Here is a 26,681-nt window from a genome sequence, read left to right as displayed (position 1 = left end):
TGAATTTTTTTGCTGGCATTTCACTAACTCTAGGGGTTTTAGAACAGAGCAAGTGAACTTTTGACTAAGGCATAGCAGTAAGAATTGGGAAGTCTAGCACTATGTGGACTTAGATGACTTCAGGCAAATAGTTTAATCTTTATTTGCCTCATTTGATCAATGAAATCAACATTGGTGGTGGCAATGAGATCTAATTCTTTAATATTCTAGAAGTGGAAGGCATAGAAAGTAGTACAGAAGTGTATTTCTTACACATCAGTAATGTATCTGAGTCTGAATTTTGCTTAGTTGTTACAGTCTTCTACCTAAGAAGAGTTATTACTAGGTTATGAAATAATTGTGATATATTAAACCATATGAAATTATTTTTGTTTTTTAATTTTGTTTTCCCCACTTCAGGCTCTTGGTATGACATCTTCCCAGGACAGAGCAATCATTAAAAAAAAGCTAAAGGAAATGAAAGCATCCTTGGAGAAAGCTCGCAAAGCTCAAGAGAAAATGGAAAAGCAAAGGGAAAAGCTTCGGAAGAAGGAACAAGAGCAACTGCAGAGGAAATTGAAGAAAACAGACAAGTCTTCATCAGATGCAACAGAGGGCACTAATGAGCAGTGATAAGCAGAAGTGCTGCTGTGTTAGGAAAGTGGAGGCACTTCAAGGGAAGAGAAACTCATATCCACTCTGGTGCCCCTTCAGCTTTCTTGTATTCATTACACAAGAGTGTGTACAGAGAAATGGGGCTATACATAGAACGACATAGGGAAATTTATATCGTGTAGTTTTATTTTCCTGCATATCCAGTTCACGCTCGTTGCTGTTGCCATGTGAAACAACCCCAGCCCCTTGGTTTGTTTTGTTGTTGTTGACAGCTAACAGATTCCATATTTGTGTGGTGGTGTTTCCTTCCAAACTACTCTATTGAGCTCTCTGTGTTTGGTCACTTCAGTAACCAGCATGATGCTGAGGAACATGGTCCACTGCTTCACCTCTTCTGAATAGGATGGCCAGTCAAAACGATTGGTGAACGTTTCTTCAGCTGGGTAAAAGGAGTTGTGCTCAGTCTGGTAAGAGTTGACTTAACGTTCTAACTGGAAGGTCAGCTTCTTTACAGTGTTTGGATACTCAGTTCCATCTACTGGACTAAGTTTCATCTTGCATCAGTACCTTGAAGCGACACTGCTCTGGAAACACAACTGTTCAGTGACTTCTTATTATACACTGGAGATAAAGACAGGAGAGTCGATATTCCCCCTGAGTAAAAGACAGGAGGTGAAACTCTTTCTGTTAACTGTACAATAGTTAATCCAGGAAGGAGGCAAAGCCTTAAATGATTATGTGGGTTTACACAGAAATCTGAGGATAACATTTATCCTTTAGATATCTGAGCAAGGATGAATTTCTAACTAGAGCACAGCGTATAGATCTGTATAAATTTCATTGTGCTCCCAGTGTGTAGGCAACTTGCTTACAGTACACTCCACTTTCTTTTTCATGTGTTTTGAACAGGAAACTGGGCTTATTTTGTTTTGTTGTGGTTTGGTTTTTTTCCAAGAAAAACACCACATCTTCAGATTCATTCTCCAATAGGCATTGGGAGAATAAGCTTTGTGCTGTGCTGTTATGAAGCTGTCGTTGGAAACAATTATCAAACTTGAGTCTGCTGAAGATTTTCAGTTTTTACAGAAGTGCACTTTAAGAAGAGGAAGACGGGCGATTCTGGTTAAAATTGAATTCACTACATTGCTGTTAAGATCAATTCTGCCATGGAGGTGACGGTTACTAAATCCAAAGCTGCCACATATTAACTGTTTTGATTGATGTGTTTAAAGAATATCCCCACCAAAACCTGGATTTTTGGGCATAGGCTGTAGAATGTTTTGATGGCTTAGCAGTGGTCGTATTACATCCTTCAGAGATTTCTGTTTTCCTAGTATATGAGGCCATCAGCGAAGCCTGCTGTGTAGTTTTGACTATGACAGAAGCAGTGTATAGCTCACACTGCACAGTGTTACTGCCTCTAAAGAGCAGTATTAAAATATTTAGTATTTCTTCAAAAGAACAGACAAAGAACAGGCAAATATCCACAACAAGAAGCTAGAGGTATTAGCTTACTGCTTTATGGTCAAAGCTAGCAACATAGCAGCATTTATAGTAGAAAAACATCACTTCCCTTTCATGCATCCTGGAAGTTGCAATCTTCATCTAGTCATGCCAACCCATAAATTGTTTAAGATGTTGATGCAAAGTTAGAATCTTGAACTTAAAAATTTGCCAGACTAAAAAATGCAAATATTGAGTTCTTTTGAAGAAAATGTTTTGTTTAGTTTGACTTCGCTTCTCTTCTGCTCTGTACTTTACGGCATTCAGATTTGTGTCTGTAAAGTTCTCTGAAGCTCAGATTTGAAACAGTTGGGGTGCAACGTTTATAGTTAAATTTCTTTTGATCCTAATAATTTCTTTGACATGTAAAATGGTCTGTCGACTGAGAGAGCCTAGTTCATTCAAAATTAATACACAACAGATCTCCTTAGCATTAGCTTTGTTTTTCCTTCCAAATCCAATTTCTACAATTTCTGATGTATATTTTATTCAGATCTAAAAGTGAAATTGCTGTAAAAGATGCTTCCTGATATTTCTAAAGGCTTGTGATATTTTTCCTGATACATCACTGGCAAAAAATACACCTGCAAAAAAGAATTCCAAATTGCAGTGAATCTTTCTGCACTCTTTGTAGGAGAAAAAATACACAAATGTTTAACAGCCTCGTAAAACTAGCATTCTGTTCTTTTAGGAGGTAATCAATTTATATTTGAGTAAGCAAAGTTATCTGGAAGAAACTGGAATTTTAATATTTTAAATACAATGTTGATAAATGCATTCGATGATTTTCTTTTAAAATTATGTTTACATTGTAGTAATGTTTAAGTGGTTGTATATAGTAATCTAAGGTCGTGTCCCTGTTTTACGTTCTTCGTTTTCTTAGAAACCTGAGCAGACTGCTTGGCATTATAGATTGAATTTTCATTCTTGCTGCTTAGAACAGTGCCTAGTTAATCTCTTCATAAATCAGATTCTTATTCTGCAGAATAACTAATTCGACTTAAGTCCTTTAAGTATTCAGGGGGGTTTATTGCTTTGTGGTAATGTTACTTTGTTGTTCTCGGACTAAAAAAAAACCAACAAAAACCTAACTTAAAAAACCTCCTAGTTCCTTAAATTTAAAATAAAACCATAAAATGCATTTTGATCAACACATGAAAACTAAGCAAACCAAGCAATGTCAAGACTTTTGCTCTCCTTTCTGTGATAAAAGAGATTTATGTGGTTCCTTTTATTAAGTATGGTAACTCATTGGGACACGCAGAAATGTCACCGGATAACAGACGTAAAGCACAGTTTGAAACTTTTGTTACTGTTCTGTAGGACCTTTAAAGTTGTGTTGCATTTTCCCCGTGTATTGTGTAATGATATATATGAAACAAAAGATACGGATGTCTCATCATTCTTAACTTAAACTTCCTGTAGACCAATGCTAAATCAGACTAATATGGGGTTTTGATGTCATAAGAAGAAACAAATACTCCGTGCTAAATGACTGGCAAGACTTTCTCTTTTGGTTCACCTGCAAATGTAACTGTCGCCTACTTTTGCATATTTATTTGTGGAGCTAAAGCAATTTTGATTCTGCTGATTTGCCTGGCCCCCTTTAAACTGCTGTGCAGACAGCATGGTGTTTCCACACCTCCAGCCGTGCATCTTTACACCTCGGTGACCACAGCAGGCTGGTGAAGTTAACTTCTCCCTGGTTACGATGGTAGGCCAGTTCTGTAAACTCTAGTTCTGCTCATTGCTGCGATATTGCCAGGTTGTGAATATATCGAGCCTCTGAAAGGGTGAAGAAAGGAGAGTTAGCAAAAAATGGAACGCTGAAAAACAGAAAATAAAAGATACAACACTGCAGGTTACTTTAGTCCTAAAAAAAGTAGTGTTTGTACTGAGATTGTGGAGAGCAGTGGCTCCTTGCTGTGTCCAAATCAGCCAAACATACTGACATTACTGGCTTCCAGCTCATATTTTCCCATGTGGTGGAGTGCTGCACCCGTGTGACTTCCATGTTAGAACTCCCCGATTCGGTTTCAGTCTGGCCGGGCAGATCAGGACCAGGGCACAAGGAAGGAGCCGAACCTGTTCATTGCAGTGCACGGAGTATTTGCCCACTGCTGCTTGCATTTTGCCCACCGCTCTGAGCAGGTCTGGTGGGGGTCACTGTAAGTGGAGCCTCTTCTAGATCATAGGTTAGAGCTGCACAGTGGAACAGGAGCCAGTAATAAAAAGCTGAACAGAGGTGATGTGATGATACACAAATGCTTTGGCATTTCTTTAACTTTTTAGGTTTTTTTTGCAAAGACATCCATTGTGCCATGACCCTAGTCTGCTGCGGAGATACCACAAGAATTGAGCTTTTACTAGAATTACTGAGCAGCTTTTCTCTGAACCTTGCCAGTCCTCAACTCTCATTGACATTCAGAGGTGCTTGGCACTGAGCATCGAGGTTCCTCATGCTTTGTTGCTTCTCTCAGAGCCTCCTGTCCTCCTGAGCTGCTCCACCTTCACCTCCTGGCTCACGTGCTGGTGAGTAAGAGGTGGGCAATGTTGTGTGATTTTTGAGAATGAATTATGTTCCGCTTTTAAGTTAGAGAAAGAAATGCCACTCTTGTTAATAGTCCAGAATCCAGTTCTACCATAGAAAAGAAGAGGATCATTATTTAGTTGTGTCTGGCCAAGAAGTACCATTCCAGGTACCAACATAACACTGAAAATCAAAAGGAAAGGTTTGCACAGATGCAGCTGTAGTTCTTTACAGCGTCTGCACTGCAGTCTGTACTGTTTCTCCATGCTGAAATTTAGGGGAGGTTTGCAAGAATTAAGTCTTGTGTTGATTTCTTAGCCATGTGTTTACAGAGAGAAGATACTGTCAAGGCACAAGTAAAACCTGACCTGGCATCACCCCCTGCACTATCATCAAAGTGATAGAGGGGCTGGACCCTTTTAATAGCACTTCCCTCATTCCGTGCTCTCCCTCACTTGAAAACCTCAGGAAAGCTATGTCATGGTCCAAAACACTAAAAAGGCAGACATTTGAAAAAAGCAGCACATATTTAATTAAGTTGTAAGTCTTTAACAGTTGAAATGGGCAGAGTGCCCTGAGCAGTTAGATGGTTTTGGTTTAGTTTCATTAAATTAGTGATTGAAAATAATGATATCAACTAGTCTTTCTAGAAATGTTTAAGTGATTTGTGGCTTGATTCCCTCTTTAAACAAACATGTACGGCTGTGTGCATGTACATACATATGTACATACATGGGTATTCATACAGCTTTACACGGCACTAGTAGCGATTAGCACACAGGTGGGTGTGCGTTACAGGGCTGCAGGCACACCGGCCAGGCGGTGCGCAGGGGCCCCGGGACCGTCGGCGAGCCTGGAGGAGCAAAGCGCTACCCCTCGTGCTCAGCCCTGTCTGTGCTGGTGGCTTTGCTACTCTTTTCTTCTGGGGTTTTACGTGTTTCGCAGATCAGAAGATTTTAATGTTTTGGGTTGTTTAAAATCATATACAGAATGGTCCTCTGCAGGTCCTTCTGCATGTGGTCCTCCGGTTGGTTTTTTGGGGTGGGAAGTTGGTGGGATGGGTTTATTGGAGTGTCAGTATTCTAGGAAGGAAATCCTATTTTTAACCCTGACTTTGATTTCTATTGGAGCGCTTTCAGCAGCTCATTTTTGAGCAGGATCATGAGTGACACCTGAGGTGACTTTTACCCACTCAGCACAGTGGAGTGTGGGTCAGCTGCAGATTGCACAGTCCCTTTCGCTAACCTCCCGTATGGCTTTTACTGTACTTTTTCCACCTGTAACACTGATTTTTTCAAAGCTGTGACACCTAAGTCATGACATTGAGCCCTCCAATCCCTCATTATAAAATGAGCTTTCTGTTACTAACCAGCAGTACTAATGGGTGTTTTTGCTGTCCACGAAGTAATAATTTAAAAAATGTACATCTTACTGGAAGGTTTGGCGGTAGTGCCTTGAGCTGCCTGTTTCTTTGGGAAGTTTGGATTGTATAAGAACGAGCCGTAGGGTTTGTGAAACCTGGTCTGCTGAGTTAGGCAGGTTTCTTCTTCTGGAGCAGGGAGAGGTGAGGAGGACTCACAGCTCACAAGATCGGCTCCAACGCATGTAACCCGGGAGCCTGAGCCTCCTGCCAGGTTTTTGGTGGGAGCTTTGTCACTGACAGCAGTGGAAGCGGGTTCACACCCCGGTGCAGAAGCATCTCAAAGAAAGGGGGGTCCCAGGGCACCGGACATAAGGACTAACCACCCCATTTGGAAGTGGGGAGTGCACAGTGAACCTCTTCTGACTCTATACTTCCCCACACGCATTTACTGTCTGAACAACTGCTTTCGTATTTTCCAGTCACGTTGCAACGGTAACTCACTGGTCACTGACAAGTGTTAGACATATTGCTAGAAGACCAGGCAGCTAAAAGACTAAAATGCACTGTGCTCACTGTAAAAACTGGCTTCTTACATTGTTTCTTTTTATATGGTTGAAGAGGTGGTTGCGCTTCAGATTTTTATCCTTTTTTTTTTCTTTTTTTTTAAAGAGGTCAAATGTATATGAAGTGCATGTTATCCTGAACTTTTTGTTTGTACATCTTGGTGTCCGATCATCTGCATGAAAGACACAGTAGTGCCATGTCTGAGCTTGTTCTCTTGTGCTTGGTTGCTATGAACTTCTCTAGATTGTTGAGTTTTCCCCAAAATAACTTTGGTTAATATTTAGTTATTGGGAGACATCAAAACAAGATATCATGGTGGCCCTTTGTTTTCTTACAGTTTAAATACAAACAACAAAGCCTTGTGGTTTAAAGTTAATTTGTTAGTGTAAATAAATTTCTTGCCAATGAGTATTATTGTTGTTAGACAACGAATGCAATAAAATGAGAAATCCTGAATCTTTATTAGAATTTGTACTGAGTCCTCACTTTCCTGCCTGTTTGTTGGTCATTCCAGAAGGAATAATAAATGGTGAGCACGACTGGACAGCTGTTGCTGCATGGGTCAGACTGCGGGGCGGGGGGGGACACACGACCTTGCCCTGCTTGTTCTTTCCTTCCTTCTGCTCAGTGCTGAAGATTATTTTAATCCCAGCTATTGGACAAATTGGCATGATTCACAGGCCTCTGAGTGGATCTCATTTACAATCTGTAATTATGTAAAAAGAAGTTAAAAAAAATAGAGTAAGGAAAGAGAATGGTCTTTTTTCTTCATATGCAGATGAAATGCAGCATGCAGCGTTCTGCTGCAGGTTGATGTAAAAACAGGCTGCCTTCACACTGATGCTGGTCAATGTTCCTTTAAAAGACCAGGATTAGTTGTGGTATATAAAAACATTTTACCATTTTACACTCAAATGTAGGTTAGTTATAATGGGCATTCTATGTTTAATATGTCTCTATTTTTATGTATTTGATTTTAGTAAAGCATTAAGTTAGGGAAAAGCAGAGGGCACAGATTGTCCAATTTGTGTAGTCATTTCAGTGGATTTACATCTGGCAAAATCTAGGCCAAATACTGTGCACTTAATCTGTCTAACCCAGTCTGTGTTTCCCAGCGGCTGAATCGTAAATCTTGCTTTCCGCTAATACAGCCACCAACTGAAAGAAGACAAAAGAATCCTCAATCCATAAAATTATTATCTTAATTAAAATAGGTATATTAAGAGGCTGTAAATCCATGACTGACACATAAAATGTGTCTGCTCAGTAGCTTCCTAAGCCTGGAGCCATGTATACATACATCCTTGTTGTTTGTGCAAGTTGTCTCAGATACCCGAAATGCCCAGAACCGCTCCAGACTCTACAGCTTGTAAAAGATGATGGGCTATGCCCGCCTCTGGGAAGCAAGCCCAGATTTTCCCTGCACAGGTTCCCTTGCAATTGGGAATCCAGGCTTGAGGTCCATCTCCCACTGGTGTTTCTGCACCGAGGCTGCCGGTGTGTTTTATCAAGCGGTGGTTTCGTGCTGAGGGGCAGAAGCTGTACGCCAGCGTTGCTTCTGCTGCAAAACGCCTGCTTGCTGTCTCTGCGCTGCCCAGCCCCGCTTGAATGCACAGTGGTCCCCGCACTGCGAGGCCGGGACACCCTTAGGGGAGGTTGGCAACGGGCTTCCGACCCGCCGTGCCTCAGGTTAAAATTCAAAATTTTACTAATAGCAGGTACTAAATCCTACCTATAATCTCTCTCCTCGCTTAGGAGTGTTAGGAAAAATATAAGGCCCGTTGCTTGCACGTGCTTCTGTCTGTGGGCAGAGTGCTGGGAAAACCTTCAGTACAGGAATAGTTAAAAAAAGAGAAAAAAAAACCTGACGAGTGAACACATTCTTTATTTTCTGAAAGCCCAAAACCAACAAAAAAGTAGAATTTTGACAAGATCCAACAACATGTAGATTTGCTCATTAGAAGATGTTCTAAGCTCCTAGAAAACATGAAATTAGTGTTTTGATGGATGATTTCTACCACGGCGGAGGGACATGCTGGCTGTTACACCTCCACAACCAGAGAGTAAATCCAGGACCAGCAGTGACTGGCGTTTCGGTGTTTCGGCCGTGTTACTGCCAGTGCAGCAAACCGCTAACTCTTTAGAAGACGGCACTTAGTTTACTTGAGAACAAATAGTGGCACAAGCCTAAAATAATTATTTTAAAATGCTAGTGCGGGACATTGATGGCTGATCACCAACAAGTTAATAGCCCAACCTCCCCTTATTGTGAGAACCGCCTTCAGAGCAGTTTTTTTCTGCTTGGGCTCTGGGAAGAATGTCTGTTCCTCAAGGCTGAAAATGGATTACAAGTTCCTGTAGGAAAGCACGCCACTTCCCAGGGAAGTTGAAAATGTCCTGCAGGGAGAGAAGTTGCTAAGGAAGGAGCGGCAAACCCAGAGTTATGGTAAATTATTTTCTCGGGTGCTTGGTGCAGTTGGCTGATGCCAAAGGCAAGTCCAGCAAAGGGATGAGACAAAAGCTGCCCTCGTTCGGGGCCGGCTCTGCTCTGGGAAGGGCTGTCTGCATGCCGTGGTTAGCAAAAGACTTGAAACCGTGATCCGAACAGATGAGGCCTCGGTCACCAAAGCCTCTGTAGGCAGACAGTAAACCCTGGGCAGTGCTCAAGTCTCCAGATAACTCTGGGCATTTTGGAGAGGAGCTGGGAAAGCAGTTTGTGCGCAGACCTGCTCACACAGCGCCGTGCCCAAGAGACAAGGTCAATGAGCCACGTGGGTAGCCTCAAAGCTGAAGTCTCCCCCTCCAGCCATCAGTAGACCCCTGCAGCACGTGCTGTTTGTATACGAAACATCACAAATACCAGCAACCACTGCTGCTACGCGGGATGAACGAGGTGTCTGGCATGGCAGCGTGGGAAGCTGCCGGCATCGGGGAGGGCGCAGCAGCCGAGCCGACATGTCACCGCTGCCAGCTCAGTTCTCAGCTCCTGCATAACTTCTTGTGCCCGAGGAGGTGCCTTACACCACGCTGTCTGTGCCAGCGGCAGCACAGGGGCTCAGGCTGGAGCAGACGTTCTGGGGACAGGCAGCGGATGTGCCAACACCCAGAGCCCACTGCAGCTGCGCAGAGGAAGGGGGATGGCACCGTCCCTCCCGTACGGCAACGCAGCCCCAGACACGAGCCCTGGCACCGACTCCTTGCTCTGGTTAGAGCTGCCCCCTTCCCCTGGAGAAGGAGCGGTAACTCTGTCACACCAGTGGATGAAAGCTGTTAGGCTTACTTTTGTGAGAAAGGAAAGGCACAGGAGGCAGAGGTGTCACCACACACCTGCTGTTCAGGGCCACCGCTCACCCAAACCTTAGCCCGCAGCAACGGTTCCTCTCGGCCAGAATGGCAAAGCCCAAAGAGAGATGAAGACTTGAACAAACTCTGGCTCCTGTCTCAGTGTTCGGGCTGCTATAAAGCAGGTTATTTGCTCTGTCTTGTAGGCAGAACTGCACCTGTGGTTTCAAAGTACTGAACTTGCCATGTACTGTCCAGATTAGAGGAGGCCGTGGCTGGTGGTGAAGCAAATTGCAAGGAATAGCAAAGCCAGAATAGCAATTAGCACCCAGGGACTGGCTCTTTCTCCCCCTGAGCTCGCGCTTCACGAGCTGCCTGCCTTTCATCTCCGCGCAGCGGGGGCAGAACAGCAGCGAGGGAACGCTACCGCATCAGCTGAGGGACGCAGGTGAGACAGCGGCCCCAGGCAGCTCTGTCTGGTGACACCGTTCGGAGGGGGCAGCCAAGCTGCTGCCAAGGGCCAGTGCAGGCAGGCGCAGGCAGCACAGCGGCAAACCCGGCAGGGGAGCAGGCACGGATAACGCAGAGCCTTTACCTGGATGCCAGCATCTTTCACAAAGCTGGAGCGGTGAGCAGAGGTGGGAACTCGCAGGACAAGAACAGCTGCAGGACCTGCTCTGCGGGTAAGAACGTCTACGCTAATGACAGAACAGCTTGCTTCCCCGGGCGCGAAACCCAGAGGTGGTTCAAAGCGGGGCTTCTGCCAGGCTAGCGTCTTGCTGTGCGCACTGTAAAGCACAAGACTGATTCCCAACTTCAAAGGACTCTCAACTGAGTTTATTGCAAGTGATTGCTAACTAACACCTTTCTAAAAAATATCAATCGATAGAAACCTGGAGAGGTCTTTTAGCAGGGCGTTATCAGTAACTGCTGCGGGATGCACGTGAAGCGAAGCGGGTGCCTCCTGCACAGCAGCACGGCGGGAATCAGCTCCGCGCAGACTGCAAGTTAAACGCGGAACACGCGTGACCCGCACTTGGAGGTAGTCGCTGTGGCAAAGCGCCCAGAAATGTTCCCTTTGCCGTGACAGACAACGGTAATTGCTAATGCGCTTTTCACTGAAGGTGCTCGGGAGTTGTTGCCCGCTTTTGAAGGAAAAAAAGGCTTTTTTTAAACTCCCTTTGGAAGACTCATTAAGAAACCACTGCAAAGTGATGCCCCCCTCTTTTCTCAGTAGAATTACGGCAAATTTATGAAACTGAAGTAACATTAGGAAATGGCTTAAAGGGGGAGGAGGGAAGAAATGAGACTGAAATAACATTTATTCTCCTTCCAGTTATTTCGGAAGCCCTAGGGAAAGCCAACAGGAAGGTTGAGAAGAAGAACCCTTAGCACAGTCCCTGGGAAAGCCGAGGGGTCGGTGACAAGGAAGCACACCACCCTGGTAGTTAGCAATTCTCATTTACAAAATCAGTTTTCTCTGGGGAAAAACAGAAATCCAGTCGCAACAGATAATTCAATGCCTGACAGTTTAGTCATTTGTAATCTGAATTTGAACTTCAAGGCCACCCTTTGTTACTGACGTGGGGTCCTCCACATTACACAAACTCTCATTTCTCACCTTCAATCCAATTTCCTTTACTATGGCGTAAAACTCTTTTTGGAGAGGAAGGCTAAAATACATTTCCATGATTCTAGTTAACCTTTATTGGAACAGTCTTCTTGTTAGCAAATCTAGCAGAAGCTAAGTGAGTTCCCAAGGAATTAAATCCTTTCCACTGCAGCAGATCTTACCCGCGAGATGAGCTATAGCTCACAGTAGAGCGCTCTGTGGAAGACTGTGCCGATGAGCAGTTTTCCCTCGTAGACGGATGCCACCGAGCTTCCCTGCAGCACAGAGCCGTCGTCGGCGTAGACACGTGTCACCACAGGCTCCTCCGAGAGGATGTTCTGGATGCGCAGGACCTGCCAGAGGAGGGGGATACGTCTACTGAAACGGCTGTGGGTGAAAATCCTCCACGGATGGAGGGAACATCAGTATGTTAATTTAAGCACATTAGTTAGGTTGATCAGCTGCTGCTAACTGCAACCAAGTGATTCTTGTGATAGGGTCACAATTTCTGCTTCAGTGAAGCATGGTCCATGAAGACTATTCTTTTTAAGTGGCTATGCAACAGAGACTCTACGTCAGGAAGCACAGCAGGCAGTTATTCCCAGCACTAGGTACATGCACAGGTTTTTCCAGCCTAAGAGTTACTTAATATCTTCTTATTTTCATGCTTTTTCCAGACAAACAACTGCCTAGTGTCATAAATCTACTGCTATTGAACACGATAATTTTGCAAAATGTCTTATGGGGAGCTTCAAACAAGGCTGAAATCAAACGGCCACCAACCAGCCATCTGCACTCGCGGCTGCTAGCGCGCCGATGCCAGTACCTCATTGATTTCAGAAGGAAAGACGGATTACAGTGTCGCCTACTGATGAACCACACTCGCACAGACAAATCATTCCAGTGCAAATGCTTCTGGTTGTGCATTGCAGTCAGTCAATTATTTTTGGTTTGGCAAAGAGGTGCTGGCTCGGCAATTAACACAGTTCATCAAAATGTGATTGCACGGCCACAGCTGCACAGAAAGCAGCCTGAGGAGTCCGGAATGACTGAGCTACTGGCTGGAAATTACTCAGTTGTCTCCTAAGGATCTGAATAGGTGTTTGTTAGTGAGTATACGCTGTTCAGCTTTTCACTTGAGAGCAGAAGCTGGAAGCCAGCTCGGTCTTTGCATTCACAAAGGCTGGCCAGACCCTTCTCTATGGAACGCAGAGCCAAGTTATACCGGGGCGATTTGAACAGAGCAACTTTCTGGGACAGACACAGCCAAGAGAGCAGTGACGTCTCCCAAAAGGCACCTCAGAGGCAGGCAGATTTTCGGGATCATTGTAGAACAGCTTCATCCCATTGGGATGACATCCTGTCCAGATGTCTCCAGTGTGAGGGTCAATAGACAAGTTATCGGCCAAAGTGTCCAGCTGCAGCGTCTATCCAATGCAGAGGGAAACAAGAAAAAGAGAGAAGTTAAAGCTATCACAAGTCCTTGAAGCAAACTATAACATAACCAATAGACTTGTCCAAGACTCTCATCTGACATAACTTAGACTGATTTTTTAAGAAATGTTTTCTCCCCCAGTGCTGTTTTCCTTTTCCCCCAGTACGCTTCATCCCCTCCTCTGTGCCGTGAGAAACCGGCTTGCTGCTCCGAGCTTTCCCCGTTGGCTCAGTCACACCTATGCTTGTGTTGATTACTTCAGTGCCTTGCGGTCTGACCCACACCAACTGAGGCAGACTTCCACTGCGGCTCTACAGCACGCCCGAGGATCCCTCTCTGGTTGCTGGTGTGAGGGTGGAAGACCTGAAGCTCTGTAACGGGGCGCAGAGCACCTCTGCAAACCCACGGCAGGAGCCATCCAGACCAGAACGTCACACATGATCAGGCTGAAATCTCAAGCGTTCATGGGGACTAATCTGTCCAAAATTCACATACGCCTCTTTTTTATGGAACAGCAGCACCTTACCTTCACATGGGTTAAATTCCAATTAGCATGTTTTTCCATAACATGGACATTATGATCAAGTACATCTGCAACATATATGTACCTTCAAAAGAAAGCACCTCTTAGCAATGTGTTTGAGTAAGCAGACACCAAAACCAGGCAGTTCCTCCTGTGCAAGCCCAGCTCTTCCCGCGAGGAATGCCAGCTCACCGTTCTCACACAGCAATAGACATCGCAAGCAGACCCCAGGGCACTGAACTGAAGCCAACCTGCTGAGGCACTAATGTAGCTTCACACTGTGCCCGTTCTTCCATTACAACACTGCAGCAGGTCTTGGATTGCGAGATCTGCAAATATGCTTTTTTTGTTTTTTTAATTTAAGCTCACCTGCCTACACCACAGGACTGGTTAATTCAGTCATACAGATTTTAAGACTGTAGAGCGTTCCCCACTTGCAGAAATCCCACCCCGTTAATCCTTGCAAGCAATATACGCTAACTTCTGTATCGGCTGGTTAAAATGCAGCAACCTTTGATCTTATTACATATAAACTTACCACGCAAAGCAGCAAACGCTGCCTCCAGTTAAAGACCAAGACACATGACTTCAGTTCTACAAACCCTCCGTATCACTTACATTGTACAGGTAGCACCTTGCATTGCACAAGCCAGTTTAGACACTCGACCGCATGCACAAATTAGGATTTCGGGGATCTTTTGTGCGATCAAACAAAATCTAAGGCAAGGAGAAACTTACTTTCTGTCAGGTGAAATGTTAATTCCATTGGCTGAATAAAACCCAGCTGCTACTTCTTTAACTTCTTTTGGGCTGTAGTAAACAACATTTGACCATGTTAAACCCAAGAACATCTCCAAGAACATCAAGATGAAGTCAGAGAAGTAGTGGTCATTGGTAGCATAGAAGCTGTCTGGTCCCATAGCTACTATATCATTCACACTAAAAAAATAAAATGAGAGGGAAAAAAATAAGTAAAATAATTGAATGAGAGGTATGAAGGAGCATTGTAGGACTGCACAGAATCCAGCCAGGACATGGTCACCCCATAGACATAAAGGGGCAGCAATTACAGATGGTACTTCAGAAAGACACCGAGTTACTTAGATCCTTCTTTTTTTTTTTTTTTTTGAGCCAGGACTGGGCAGTGCTGAGACCTGAACAGGACCATAGGGCATCAGCTAGAGATCTGGCTACCCATCCATAGTCCATGGAAATTTTTCTCTCTTTTGGTTACGTTCAACTAGACACCAGAGAACAGGTAGGAGTTGTGACAACTTTATCTATCAGGCTCTGATTATCTTACAATCATTTGCAGTAGAACAGACCAAGAAAATTTTGTATGCAACAAAAAAAAAAGCTAAAAGTATGTTTATTTTTACACTGTAGCAAATTCAGCATTACAGAATATCTGAAGATTCATATCTGCAATGACCTGAGAGCGGGCTTTGTAAGAGAAGGGGAAATGGATGTCAAGCTAATTCACTGACATCAATCACAGCAGTGCTTAAGACTGATTTAGTGATACAACTATTAAAAATCTCATTTACAGAAGAGATTGGAGAAATACAGTTTTTGATTATAGAGATAAGAAGCAATCAATAAGAGAAACAGGAAAGCTGGTTAAAGAGAAAATATGTCATATTAATAATACCCTAAAATCAAAATCATCCTACTTTGGATTTTACCAAAGCAGCCTGTTCTTCTGGGGGAAGACCGTATTTGGCTCCAATACCTTGTCAGAAGGTCGTGTCGAATGGTTTTCAGGTGTACAAGAGAATTGTCATCTTCTACAAATTTAAACAATTCTACTGTGCTCTTCTGATGGGGGTGGTTCACAACAAAGAGGTACACGGTGTCATCTTAAAAAAAAAAAAAAGAAATGGAAACAGCTGAATTCTCTGCAACAAGTTTGTGCGGCTGAGCACCCACAGCTCTGAAGGAAGCAGCCTCTAGTACAGAGCACACGCTGGGTTTGGTGCATTTGTCTCACGGTTCTTCAGAGGCAGAAGGACAAGTACCAAAGCAATGCAGGATGCCACTGCAACTGCATCCAGATCTCCAGCCACTCTACTCCCTTGCTCACTGTGTAGGAAACTGCTGTGTAAACTACATTTTTGCTATTTCTGCCAAGGAAGAAAGAAATCATAGCTTCATCCTTGTGGCCAAGCCACCGGGTTTTGCAATCATCTGATGCACTATAATGACTGGTTGCATGAAAAAGCCACGGTCAGCTGGGAAGGAGGGCTTGTAGCCCAGCCAGTTTGGGCTCTCCGGTTTATTTACCGCACCCCCTGAGAAAGCTGAAGGAGCATCCTTCTCCTGTGTAAGGCTGCAGTTCCTCTGCCCAGCCCTTCCGGTGAGACCCTAAATTAGCCACCACTGATTTCTCCACCACCTTCCCCTTAAAGGGTGACTGTATGGGGACACAGGTCAAGCTGAAGCAGTGGTTCTCTTTCTCTTAATATTCGCAAGCTTCTAATTGCCCTGCGAAATGACAGGGAAAAAGACAGGAAGGAGAGCATGGAGGGTATTTTATTGGTAGCCAGAGCCTGCTGTAGGAGAACATGTCTTGGAGAGGAGAACATGGCTTGGTCACAGAGTACCAGAAATTCTGGTCATTTACAGAGCTTTGATAATTTACTGTTTATCTATAAAGTCTTCATTCTGGTCATTACTTGTCGGTGAAGCACATGTCTCCTCAAAGCCCTTGACCCCAGAATGAGATAGATGTAAATCGGTAACATAAACTTTGTGTGGTTTTCAACTCCTCAAACTTTTCCCATGTTTTCTTTCCTGTCAATATGAAGGACATCTTTCTGTCTCAGACAGCCTGAGATTATGTGCAAAGGTGTTTGCTTTAGCAGCTGACATTTAGGAAAGAACCCAACCAAGATAAAAAGCCTGAAAACCTTTTTCTCTCCCAGCAAGCGTGAGCTATCGGGGGTGCAATGCAAGGCTGCAGAGGGATTTCTGTCTGTGCTCTTTAGGCTGAGATTTGCCACCACCTCACGTTAAAGCTCTGTTTACCTCTGTCTACATAGGTGCTGATTCCGTGAGGGTTAAACGATGCCAGATCAAACCCTCGGCTGATTCTCAGTTCCACTGCTCTGGGATTGTCTTCATTCAAATCCATCAAAAATAGTTCACCTGGCTTGTCTGGTGCAGGGCTCTTTATTCCTGGATATTTCAAGCCCTGTAAAATGAAAACATAAGAAAATCCTTCTTGGATAAAAGATAACGGGAAGCATCACAGGGTTGAAAACGCTGGAGCCTTGCTCTGGTTGCAAGCAGACATCAGGATGTCCCCATGCCACGGTGGAGATAGAGGGACCGGCTCTGCTCTCCCTGGTGAGCCCTTAACCGCGAGCACAGAGGGAGCAAGCTGCGTGGCGGGCACGAGGAGCCATGCCCAGGCACCTACCCCCGGGTGGTGGCACCACTGCCACCCTCTGCAGCCACCACCCGGGTGAGTGCTCCCCGTACGCCAAACCGCTCTGTGAACAGACACGCTGGGGGACAAACTGGAAGTAGAGCAGCACCGAATGCATCCGACGCGGTAAAGCCACGGGGAACAGCAGCAGTGCAACAGCTCACAATTTCTGGCATGAATTTTGCAACGTTATCATTCCCTGGGTGTCCCTGGAGCACGTAGATGAAAACATCAGCGTTTGTTTTAGAAATAATCGCTCGCCCTCCTGATTGCAAAGCTTGAAAACCTATGTCCTAAAGGCTAAAAAAAATTCAGGAACAAAATCAACACACAAAATCTGATTGTTTTTTGAAACGATAGGGAATTAACACACCTTCTTAACAAGAGAGGTTTGACATTTCAACATTTCAAGTAAGCAGCATGAAAGAAATAGAAGGTTGCGTGGGCAGATAAGCCAGCGCAATAGGATACGCGTGTCAGAGGCCCCACTGCCACTTCAGTGTCAAGAAGTGCACTGGTTCAAGCAGAAGGAAACACCAGCTAAGCCGACACAAGTCGGGGCCGTTCCTAAGGAGCCAGCCAGCCTTGTAGGAAAAAAGAGTCCAGCCTGTAATTTTCACCTATGGCTTCTATAGATAAGGAAGCAGACAAGCCCTTGTGCAGGGAGTGTGGACGGGCACTTACGGAGCTGATGAAAGCCAAGCCATTGGGAAGTATGTCGATGTCTTCTGAACCGGTTTCTGCAAGACAGAGATAAACAGGGGGTTTTCAGGCGACATTAAATATTCCCCATCGAAAAATCTCCTGTTTCGTACAATTCCAGCTCTCGCGAACGCCCCTTTCCGATACGACTGCACAAGCGATGAAGTTCAGCAGAAACAGTTCACAGCACATTAAAAGTGGTAACAGAAGGCAGCAGCACGCCAGGTTAGGAAATAATACCGGGGTTCACCTCTTTCTGGGGGTTAGGGGTGCCCCTGCAGTGGCCGGGCAGTCCCCCACCCAGCTCCACACACTCCAGGGTGGCGCGGGATGAATCACCCACTTTTGATGATAGTGTTCTGCAGCAAGCAATGAGCGCCAACCACAAGATTTTCAGGGCAAGACCGTACCCATCACTCAGCCTGCACGCTTGCATAAGGCAGCGCTGGGAATTGCACATGCTAATTCTCCTGGTGACCTGGGGCATTTCATTAAGATGGATTGCCAAATATTTTGTTAAAGCTCTCAAGTGACAGAGAACCTACTATATCTTTAACAGCTAAGGGCTTTAATAGTTAGACCACATTTTTAACTGCGGGTAATCATTTCCAATATTGCCAGTTCCTGTAGTTCCTGTCATATTTTTCCCTGCTAGGAAAATAAATAAAATAAAATATAAAATAAAATCCTTTTAGTAAGAACACTAGAGCAATTTTAGCCTTTGATCAAGCACTCTCTAGAGAGCTTTTAGTCCGACACAGAAGCACAGTTGCCATCCTCCCTTTTCACCGCTCCCCTGAGAAACCTCCCGTCTCTTCTTCAAACCAGCAGCACAAACAGCATTCCCCACAAGCCACTTTCCAGATGATGGCTGGATTAAACTCACCCAGGAGCTTTTGCTTAAAGGAGGAAACTGTTCTGTGGGTTTTTATTTAATAGGGCCACCAACACAAAAGTGTTCCACCCAGTTCTCCCCATGTGTCCGCACCCCCTCCTGCTCGGCCACAGACCACCCACGTGACCCTACGTGGGTCACACCATCCCGGGCACCTCGGCACCTTCTCCCGAGGGTAAGCACCTGCAAATTCCAGCTGGTTTTATTGTTTGCTTTTATGCAACTCCTATTTATTATGGCATTAATTTGTCTGGGCTGTAATTTATCCTGTGGCTGCCAAACAGCTCTGTTTGGGAGGAGCCCGATCCCCAAATTCACCTGTCCAGGCAAGTTCCTCCCCAGCTCAGCCCCAGGGAGATGCGGTGGCAGGACTTCGCCCGGAGGGACAGGGCACGGGGACAGGGCCAGCTCCTCTCGAGGCTCAGCAAGCCCCTGCTCCTCCCCATTACACTAACGAGCATCCCCGCCTTCTGAAGAGCAAAAGGTCTGCAGATGCATTTTGGGGGGGGGAAGCCAGCCCGTTTTCCCACCTCCTGGGTTTTGGTTCTGAGTTTTGACTGGGCTCAGGCAGGAGGCAGACATCTGCACTCATGTGCCCAGAGACATTTAGAGCCTGTGTTTTCCAACTAAAACTTTGAATTTGGTTTTTTTTCCTTTCAGCTCAGCTCACACCCTGGTTTAAGCAACAAGCTCCTTTTCTTTGCCCCAGCTCCTGGTCTCTCCAAGTCTGGGTTCATTTATGAGATGGGGTTAGTGGTGATTCCCCACTTCCCGGGATTGCTGCAAAGACAACATAAATAAATGCGGAAAGGCTCGATTACCATGGTGACGTGAGCTGGACAGACAGCTTCTGCTGGCAGAGCACACTGGTGAGTGAACAGAGATACAATCATTTATCGCTGCTGAATTAGCGAGGCTGCCAAGCAGAAAGATGAGCAGGCTAATTGGGAGCGGATAATTAAAAAGAACAAGTTTCTGGTGGAAGGAGCGTAATGAGAGCACTGCAACCAACTACTTTGAAAGCAATCGTCCAGTAAAGCGCATTTTGGCCACTTCTCAGCCAGGACCTGTATGTGTGGAAGACAGTGAGTGCCGTCAGAAGAGCAGCGAAATGCTGACTCGGTGCGATCCTGCTGAGGCGGCGAGGAGGGGATGGCGATACACAGCCGGCCGCGGGGAAGCTCCCGCGCTCTCATGCAGGGCCCTGTTTTGGGAGGGCTCTGGGCTGTGGCCGCAGGCGCCGTACGGACAGGAGAATTAGGAACTGATTTATGAAGTATCAGTTACCTCCACTGTATTGCTTAATTGTATCACCAAGCCCAGCTTGTCCATGGGATTATCTGAATAGGTAGCATTTTAAAAAAAATTAAAGATACTGAGAAAAATTACTCCCTACCCTACAAATGTTCTTTTTTTGTTCTTTATTTTATCTTGCTATGATATATTCCGTGGGTGCATCTAACAAAAAGTCCACCTGGATTTCATGTCCAAAAGCAACTGACTATTTCGCCTATATCCCATGAATTGTTCCAAGATGCAAGTATTTCTAGCAATTTTGATAGTAGCTTCTTGAACTTTGGGAATTAGTTCAGGACACCTGGTTAGTTTATCATAAACCAGTAACATGAACAGACACTCATAGAATTCAGAAGATACTGTTTATTCTAAACTATAGCCTTTTCTACATATCTGTGAATGAGGTTTAGGACAAGCTGCAGTTTTTCACTGGTTTGTTCAATGTTTGCATCTGTGCTTACATTGCACAATATTTGAAAAACAGAATAGATCAAGGTCTTAAAAAAAAGGGGAGAGAGACACAAAGGAGGAAATTGTGCAGAAAGAAAAGGGTCCACTAGAGAATTTTTCCACTTACTCTAGGTTTGCTTCCTTTACTACGGATGCATCACTTTTAACATAATTACAACAGACTCTACCAGACGCCTGTTCTTCCATGGACGGATTGGATAGTTGAAGATTATTTTGTTCTGAGCTCATCCAGCTCATCACCGATGTCCCACTTAAGAGGCCAGAAAGGCTATTTTAAGTGTTAAAATAAAGACAGACTGTTTATTCAACTTTGTCATAGCATTTTAAAGCAAGAATGCCTAGGAGGACCAAGATGTGCCTGTAGAAAGATATCCATACACAATGATGTCACCCACAGGAGCACCCTTACAGACCCGAGCCCAGCAAAAGCCCTGGTTTGAACAGTGCTACCTAGGCAGCATCTAGATGTTAGGGCTTCTTGGTCTCCCTGAGTAATATAACCCCTCAGCCATATGAAATGAATGTTGGAAGATGTTTGTGGGAACATACCAACTTTTAAATTTGCACCAATCCTTTGTTATTTCTAATCCTGCCACATCGGACCCGCTGAGTTAAGCTTTGGCATTTTACTTTTTCCGAAGAGCAGCAAACAGCAGAGCGAAGCCCAGGCGAGGTGCAGAGCTCCATGTGAAGGGACAGCGTTACAGGAGCACAGCGAGAAGCAGAAACAAAGCTCTGTAAATCGATCCACCACCACCTCTGAGCAGAGCCGGGTTCTCAGAATTCACCTAATCTCCATGCAAATGTCAGGCACCAAAAATGAGATATTGTTCGGAAATTAAACACAACCGTATTTGCGATTTCCAGCTTTCCTTCTTTCCTCAACAGAGCAATCATGTTGCAAAAAGTCTAGTAAAGCTTGCAATAGTGATATGCTTAAAAGAATTACTCAGAAACGCTTTTTATAGGAATCACTATCAAACCAACATTATTCTGAGTAAAGTACAGCTCAATCTAGAAGACCTGGGAAGTTTTTTCAAATGCAATTTCTTCTGCACATAACCTCAGGCAAAGGAACTCTGCACATGTTTATTCATGGCAGTAATTTGACTTTATAAAGATGTTTGATTCCTGACACAAGGAAGAAGCAAGATTTGTGAAATCAACACAGTGACTCAGCAAGCTCAAAGGCAAGGCTCTTCAAGTTCATCCGATGACTTTTACACATGCAAAATCCAGGCAAATTTCAATAGAATTCAAGACACTTCCGACAATACTAAGGAGGAGAAAACCCCCAGCCATTAAGCCTGTATTAAATTTAAAAATTATAATTTGGGGGAAAAGAGAGACACAAAAACGCAATCAATTTTAAAGCTATCCATTTCATACCCCGGTTATCCTAAAGCAAGAGAAAAAAACAAGACAGAAACATTGCAATGTGCTGAACACATGACCCAAAGGACAAAGTCAACATTTCAGCCTCTCTGTTAAACCTCTTTGCAAACCAGACTAAGATGACAAATATGACCCACTGCTCTTTGAAACCACCCAGCTGAATTGCGCAACCGCACCCAGCTCCTGCCCGCTCCTTGCGTGGCGCGGTACCGGCCCGCTCCTAAATCTCCACAAAATGAGGCGCTAAGGCGGGCGATCCTGGCTGGCATTTAGCAGCCGCTCCTTCGCCACATGCCTGTGGCCTTCTTCGAAAGCCTCCACCCTCGCAGCATGTCCTGTCTTCAAGATGTCACCAGCTGACAGCCACCTGTAAGTGCCTGCCTGAAGAGCCAGCACACCCTCATCTAAAAGTCAAATAATTCCCTAAGTGGCTGAGCAAAGGAGAAGTGTTTGCAAGGTCCTTGTTTTCAAGAAAAGGAACAGAAACATTAAATACCAAGAGCAAAAACTAGCTACTTTTTCAGTATAATTTTCTTCCGGCAGTTTCTCCCTATCTCAAAGTCCAAGTAACAAATGAAAGTCAAATTAGCCCTTTGTTTTCAGGATCAGCCTTGGAAGCTGGCTTTAAGAAGCAGTTGCAAAATAAGGCTGGACAAAAGCAGTGCATTTGGTTATTTTGAGCACGTACCGATCCCTTTAATGAGCCGGCAGTTCGGGAGGCTTACTGGGGCTATTTCCCGTGAAGCATTCAGTCTGTTCCTGCAAGAGGAAAGAGGGTTAACAGCACACAGCCAGTTCTAAAACAGGTAACATTCCTAGCGTAGCATTATCTTAGTTTTATTGTCTGCCATATCGCAGCAACAAATCAGCTGTAAAATACCGAACAAGCAAAACCCAGAACTGACAACAGCAATTGCTCCAAACCACTGTGATGGTTACACGTGTCCAGGGATTAAGTGATTCTCCTACACTGAGTATCTGCAGGAACCTGACTTTGTTCATGAGCTTCAGGAACAAGCTTTCATGACCCATCGCAGCTCAAATAATAAAATAACATAGCCACACTTTCTTCAGGGTTCAGCCACCTAAATATAGTAGCACCCTGCAGTTAGGACAAGCATTTCAGATGAGATGAGGGCGACCTTCTACCCCAACCCACTGGCTACTTTTGGTGACCAGGGCACCAGCAGTTGCACTTTCTCTATTCCTTAGTCCACATTCTGAAGTAGCGACAGTGTTGTTGCAAGGCAGGACTACCCATTTCCTAACAACGGGTAGGATTTGGTAGTACGATTTTCAGCACTTACCCTGTCCCTTCCTCTTCTCTCCTGGTACTCACCCAGAGCATTATCCTTCAGCAGGGCTTACTTCCTTCCTGAATACCCACAAAATTGGATCTCTAGCTCACGCTTTACCAGACAAGCAGATACAGACAGGTACCTACACATCGGTTCCTATTTCTTCATCTCTTCCATTCCAAGTTGTCTACAAATCTATATGGAAGGCACCTCACTACCAGGACTGCTGTGTTTGGCCATGGTGGTCTGCAGTGCCACAAGCAAATATGTTGTGTTTCTATGTAAAAATGTCAAGCTGACATACTAGAATATTTTTTTTTTCCCAAAAAAAGAAAGCTTTTAAACCAATGTAGTTAGTTTAAACTCCTTCCCCTATCATACACACATGTTGAGGCTCTACTTGCTCCAATCACAGGAAATTCTGAATGCAAAGACCCCACAGACCCCATACCAAAACCTAGCTATGTTTATGTTATAGTTTTAGGCATAAACTAAACAGCACTATCAGTCTATGGTATGAAAAACATGCAACACAGCTGAGCGCCGTATGGTATGTCAGCCCTGCATTTTTTTAATCACTTCATTATGAATTACAAATTGCTTCAATGCTGTATCATTGACACAGGTTGTTAACATAAGGCCAGAAAAAAAAAAAAAAAAAGACAAAAAGGGCAGAGGACAGCAATGGAAAGGAGCCAAGTTAAATTCTCCCAAGGCCTCTCCTCCAGTTCAGGGGTCCCAACAACAAATTAGAGCAGCTCCCAGCCCACGAGCAGCACAAGGGGGATATCAGCTCCCCCCTCACCCCCCAGCATCCCGCATAGCTGAACCCTCCGGGTCGCCGAGGCTGGCTCGGGGCGATCACGCCCAAAGTTTGCACTGCTGCCTGCTTAGCACTTTTCCCTTTCCTATTTGCATCAGCTTTTCCTGGGCAGCCTGCAAGCCACCCAGCCCCCAAAGCGCAGCGGGAACTCAGCCAGCAGCCAAGGAGGGATGATGATATCCCGACAGCATTCCCAGGGAAACACTTCATGGGCTGGAATGAGAGTAATTCAACAGGACACTGGTCACAAGCCTGCAGCATATAGAGAGGCTTTTCCAAAATGTGTCAGTTTATCTAGCTCAGACACCCTTATCTACTAAGCCAGATGGCCTACATAACTAACTAGTTGTACTAAAAACACAGCGGACTTGCAAACTGGGGGGGATGCAACTTCAAAAAACTCAGGAATTTCACTACTTGGTGCAACCCCAGTGCACAGCACCTTTCCCAGCCGGTTACTCTTTCCAGTTTCAGTCCTCCACCCCCCATCCCACTTTGTGGGACACAGACCACAGGCATGTCCTTTCCTTCGGCAGCAACCTGTTGCATATTCAAAGACCTCTCTCTCTTTCACTTTTCCTCTTCTCTAGACTTAACCAGTCCCAGATCTTTGAGGTTTCTTCCTGACAGGACTGAAAATCACATCTTATTTTTGTTTTTGCTCCCAATTCTTTTCAAACTGTCAGAATCTTTCTGGAAGCATGCTGCTGTTTTGAACACAGTATGTAAGCTGAGAGCCATATCAGTACAGGGTGTTATGAAATGGTAACATTATATATGAACAATAATATTATATGCATATTGTTCTGAGGAAAACAGTAACACAGTATCATTCACATTGAAGTTTTACAAATTAGCTCAGACCTTTCTTCAGAGAAGAATTAGCAATTTAAAATGCCAATCGTGTAATTTCAGTTGGTAACACACAAGCACTTCACCTGTTTTCTGCTGTACGAGACATACTCAAGTCCATTTGGTGCCTATCAACAGCACAATAGCTGCATAAACAAACTTGATTTAAGAAGAATTAAGTTTGTAAGAGATTTGTAATAATTCTTCAAGCCTTAGCTTATAAGCATTTCAGAGATTCTTGTGTCACACTATTTAGACACAATACACCAAACTCAGAAGGAACAGCAAAAAGTCTTTGCTGGATTCCTGCCTTCTGTGGGGGATGGATAACAGAGAGGCCTGGCAAGAGTTAACACTACCCACAGTTTCTCCTCTCAAGGCTGTGTTAAATGATTTTAGAGTACTTTCTTATCTGAAGTTGTGTGTTTCCAAACTGCAACCATCTCAAGACCACTGCTACGATACAGTTTGCTGAAAACACAGCACACGGGAAAAACCCACAGAAAGCTACAGAGACTTGGGGCATCCTGTTTCTATCAGGAGACTGTGCTTTACCAGAGTCCCAACATTGCATCTGTTCATATGATTTGGAGGGGATGTGGGATCCCCTGCTCTTCACAGTGCTTTGAAATGGTTTTCCCAACTAAAAGCCCAGGAGCATTTTCCAGCTCTGCCATCCCAGCTTGTGCAACCCCAGGGCAGGAGGGTCCTGTTACCACCGTGGTTATCGCTAGCGCTTGCTGTGGATTTAGTGCAAGATTGCAAACGCATCTATGTGAGGTACCTGGGTCCAGAGAGTATAGCCCTCCTTCTAGCTACAACTGCTATCTAACCAAAGATCAATTAGCTGGATGTCGTTGCTTTGAAGTCAGGCATTTGGAGTCCTTGTGGACATGAGCAAAATTATGATGTAGCTGCCTTGCAACACAGTAATTCACCAGCACTTTTCTGGCCTGAAACAACCAGGTAGGTGTTTAGTAGCTTTCAGGACAGAAGCTGCTGTAACACCTGTGTTCACATTCACATCTCATGATATGAGGTGCATGATATGGAGCATGATATGGCCGGGTATTTTAGCCCACAGCAAGTGAGGTCCCAATTTAGGATCAGAGAAGTCCGTGCTCCTTCAGAGGTAATCTCGTGTACACAGGGGCTATCGTTATCCAGAGGTCAGCTTTGGTCGAAAATAATGCAAGAGTTTCTGGCAATCAGACTTCCACTTACTGTTTGACCTATCGGCAGAAGATGAGGTAAATCTGCAGATACAGGTTTTGGCACACCCCTGTTAAGTGCAGCCTCTGCAAAACCAGAGGTACCAGCCCCCCTGCCCCAGGGCACCCTCTCCCTCTGGCCCCCTTGACCTCAGCATCTTGCCGGGGAGGATTTCACATCCCCCTTACCGCAAAGGGCATTTCCACTGGACAAATGATCCTAAAGTTAGTTTATCCCTGACGAGGGATGAGAAGGGCACCGCTGAGCAAGCCAGTGCCTAGTTCTTCTCTGGGGAAAACCGGTTCCCTTGATAATAATGATGATAGCGATGATGGTGGTGATGGTGATGATGATTAAACCTTCCTCTCTGGCCCAATTGCGCTTGTGCAAGGGCAACTATTCGCTGAAGTTACACCCCAGATCAGGCGCCGAAGTGCCCCCACGCTCGGAGGGAGTAGGGGCGCACCCGCCTCCCCCCTGCCCGGCTCTGCCCCGCGGGGGCACCGGCTGCCACCCCCCACCTGCGGGGCCGCCTCAGCCCCATCCCGCGCCGCCGGCACCGGGGCCCGCAGCCCCGAGACCCCGCAGCCCATCCCGCCCGGGGTCCCCGGTAACCCCCCGGCTCCCCGCACCCCCGGTACTCCCCGGGACCGCCTCGTGCGCCCGGGAACCTCCCCGCCCCCCCGCCGCGCGCCGTCCGGCGGCCCCGCACGGCCCCCGGTCGCAGGGCGGCTCACCGAAAGGCCAGCAGCCGCTCCGCCGCCAAGGCTGCCGCTATGCCGACCAGAGCCACCGCCAGCAGCTTCCCCATGGCCGCCTCCCGCTCCCCGAGGCGCGCTCGCCGCTCTCCGCTCCCGGCTCCGCCGCGTCCCGCCCCGCCGCTCCGCACCGCCCCGGGCCG

General features: G+C 45.4%; 2 protein-coding genes across 8 annotated transcripts in view; one reads left to right on the top strand and one right to left on the bottom strand.

The window, feature by feature from the left end:
• The window catches only part of PPP1R9A (protein phosphatase 1 regulatory subunit 9A), a 147,070-nt gene extending 140,048 nt beyond the window's left edge, over positions 1-7,022 (top strand). For 2 of the 4 annotated variants that reach the window (XM_075746132.1, XM_075746135.1), the window contains one exon: positions 400-7,022. In XM_075746132.1, the coding sequence (XP_075602247.1) occupies positions 400-612 (213 nt within the window). In that variant the 3' untranslated portion in view covers positions 613-7,022. The remainder of the gene's footprint in view (positions 1-399) is intronic. The other 2 variants (XM_075746134.1, XM_075746133.1) reach the window with 2 other exon arrangements.
• LOC104641628 (serum paraoxonase/arylesterase 2) lies at positions 358-26,675 on the bottom strand. Of its 4 annotated transcripts, none has more exons than XM_075746149.1 (10): positions 26,518-26,675; positions 22,284-22,354; positions 17,521-17,576; positions 16,434-16,599; positions 15,139-15,265; positions 14,145-14,345; positions 13,410-13,491; positions 12,747-12,875; positions 11,631-11,801; positions 358-3,923 (listed from the first exon to the last, which is right to left on the bottom strand). In XM_075746149.1, exons 1-9 carry the CDS (start codon positions 26,589-26,591, stop codon positions 11,643-11,645), a joined length of 1,065 nt encoding a protein of 354 aa, XP_075602264.1. In that variant the 5' UTR covers positions 26,592-26,675; the 3' UTR covers positions 358-3,923; positions 11,631-11,642. The 4 variants fall into 4 exon arrangements, with proteins under 4 accessions (XP_075602264.1, XP_075602266.1, XP_075602265.1 ...); XM_075746151.1 differs by lacking the exon at positions 358-3,923 and adding an exon at positions 6,916-7,712; XM_075746150.1 differs by lacking the exon at positions 358-3,923 and adding an exon at positions 8,420-8,951.
• Positions 26,676-26,681: the final 6 nt, after the last annotated feature.

The sequence above is a fragment of the Balearica regulorum genome, chromosome 2 (genome assembly GCF_011004875.1).
Source record: "Balearica regulorum gibbericeps isolate bBalReg1 chromosome 2, bBalReg1.pri, whole genome shotgun sequence".
Taxonomy (NCBI): domain Eukaryota; kingdom Metazoa; phylum Chordata; class Aves; order Gruiformes; family Gruidae; genus Balearica; species Balearica regulorum.
The sequence above is the reverse complement of the archived record's forward strand: the minus strand, read 5'-3'. Positions and strand labels throughout refer to the sequence as shown.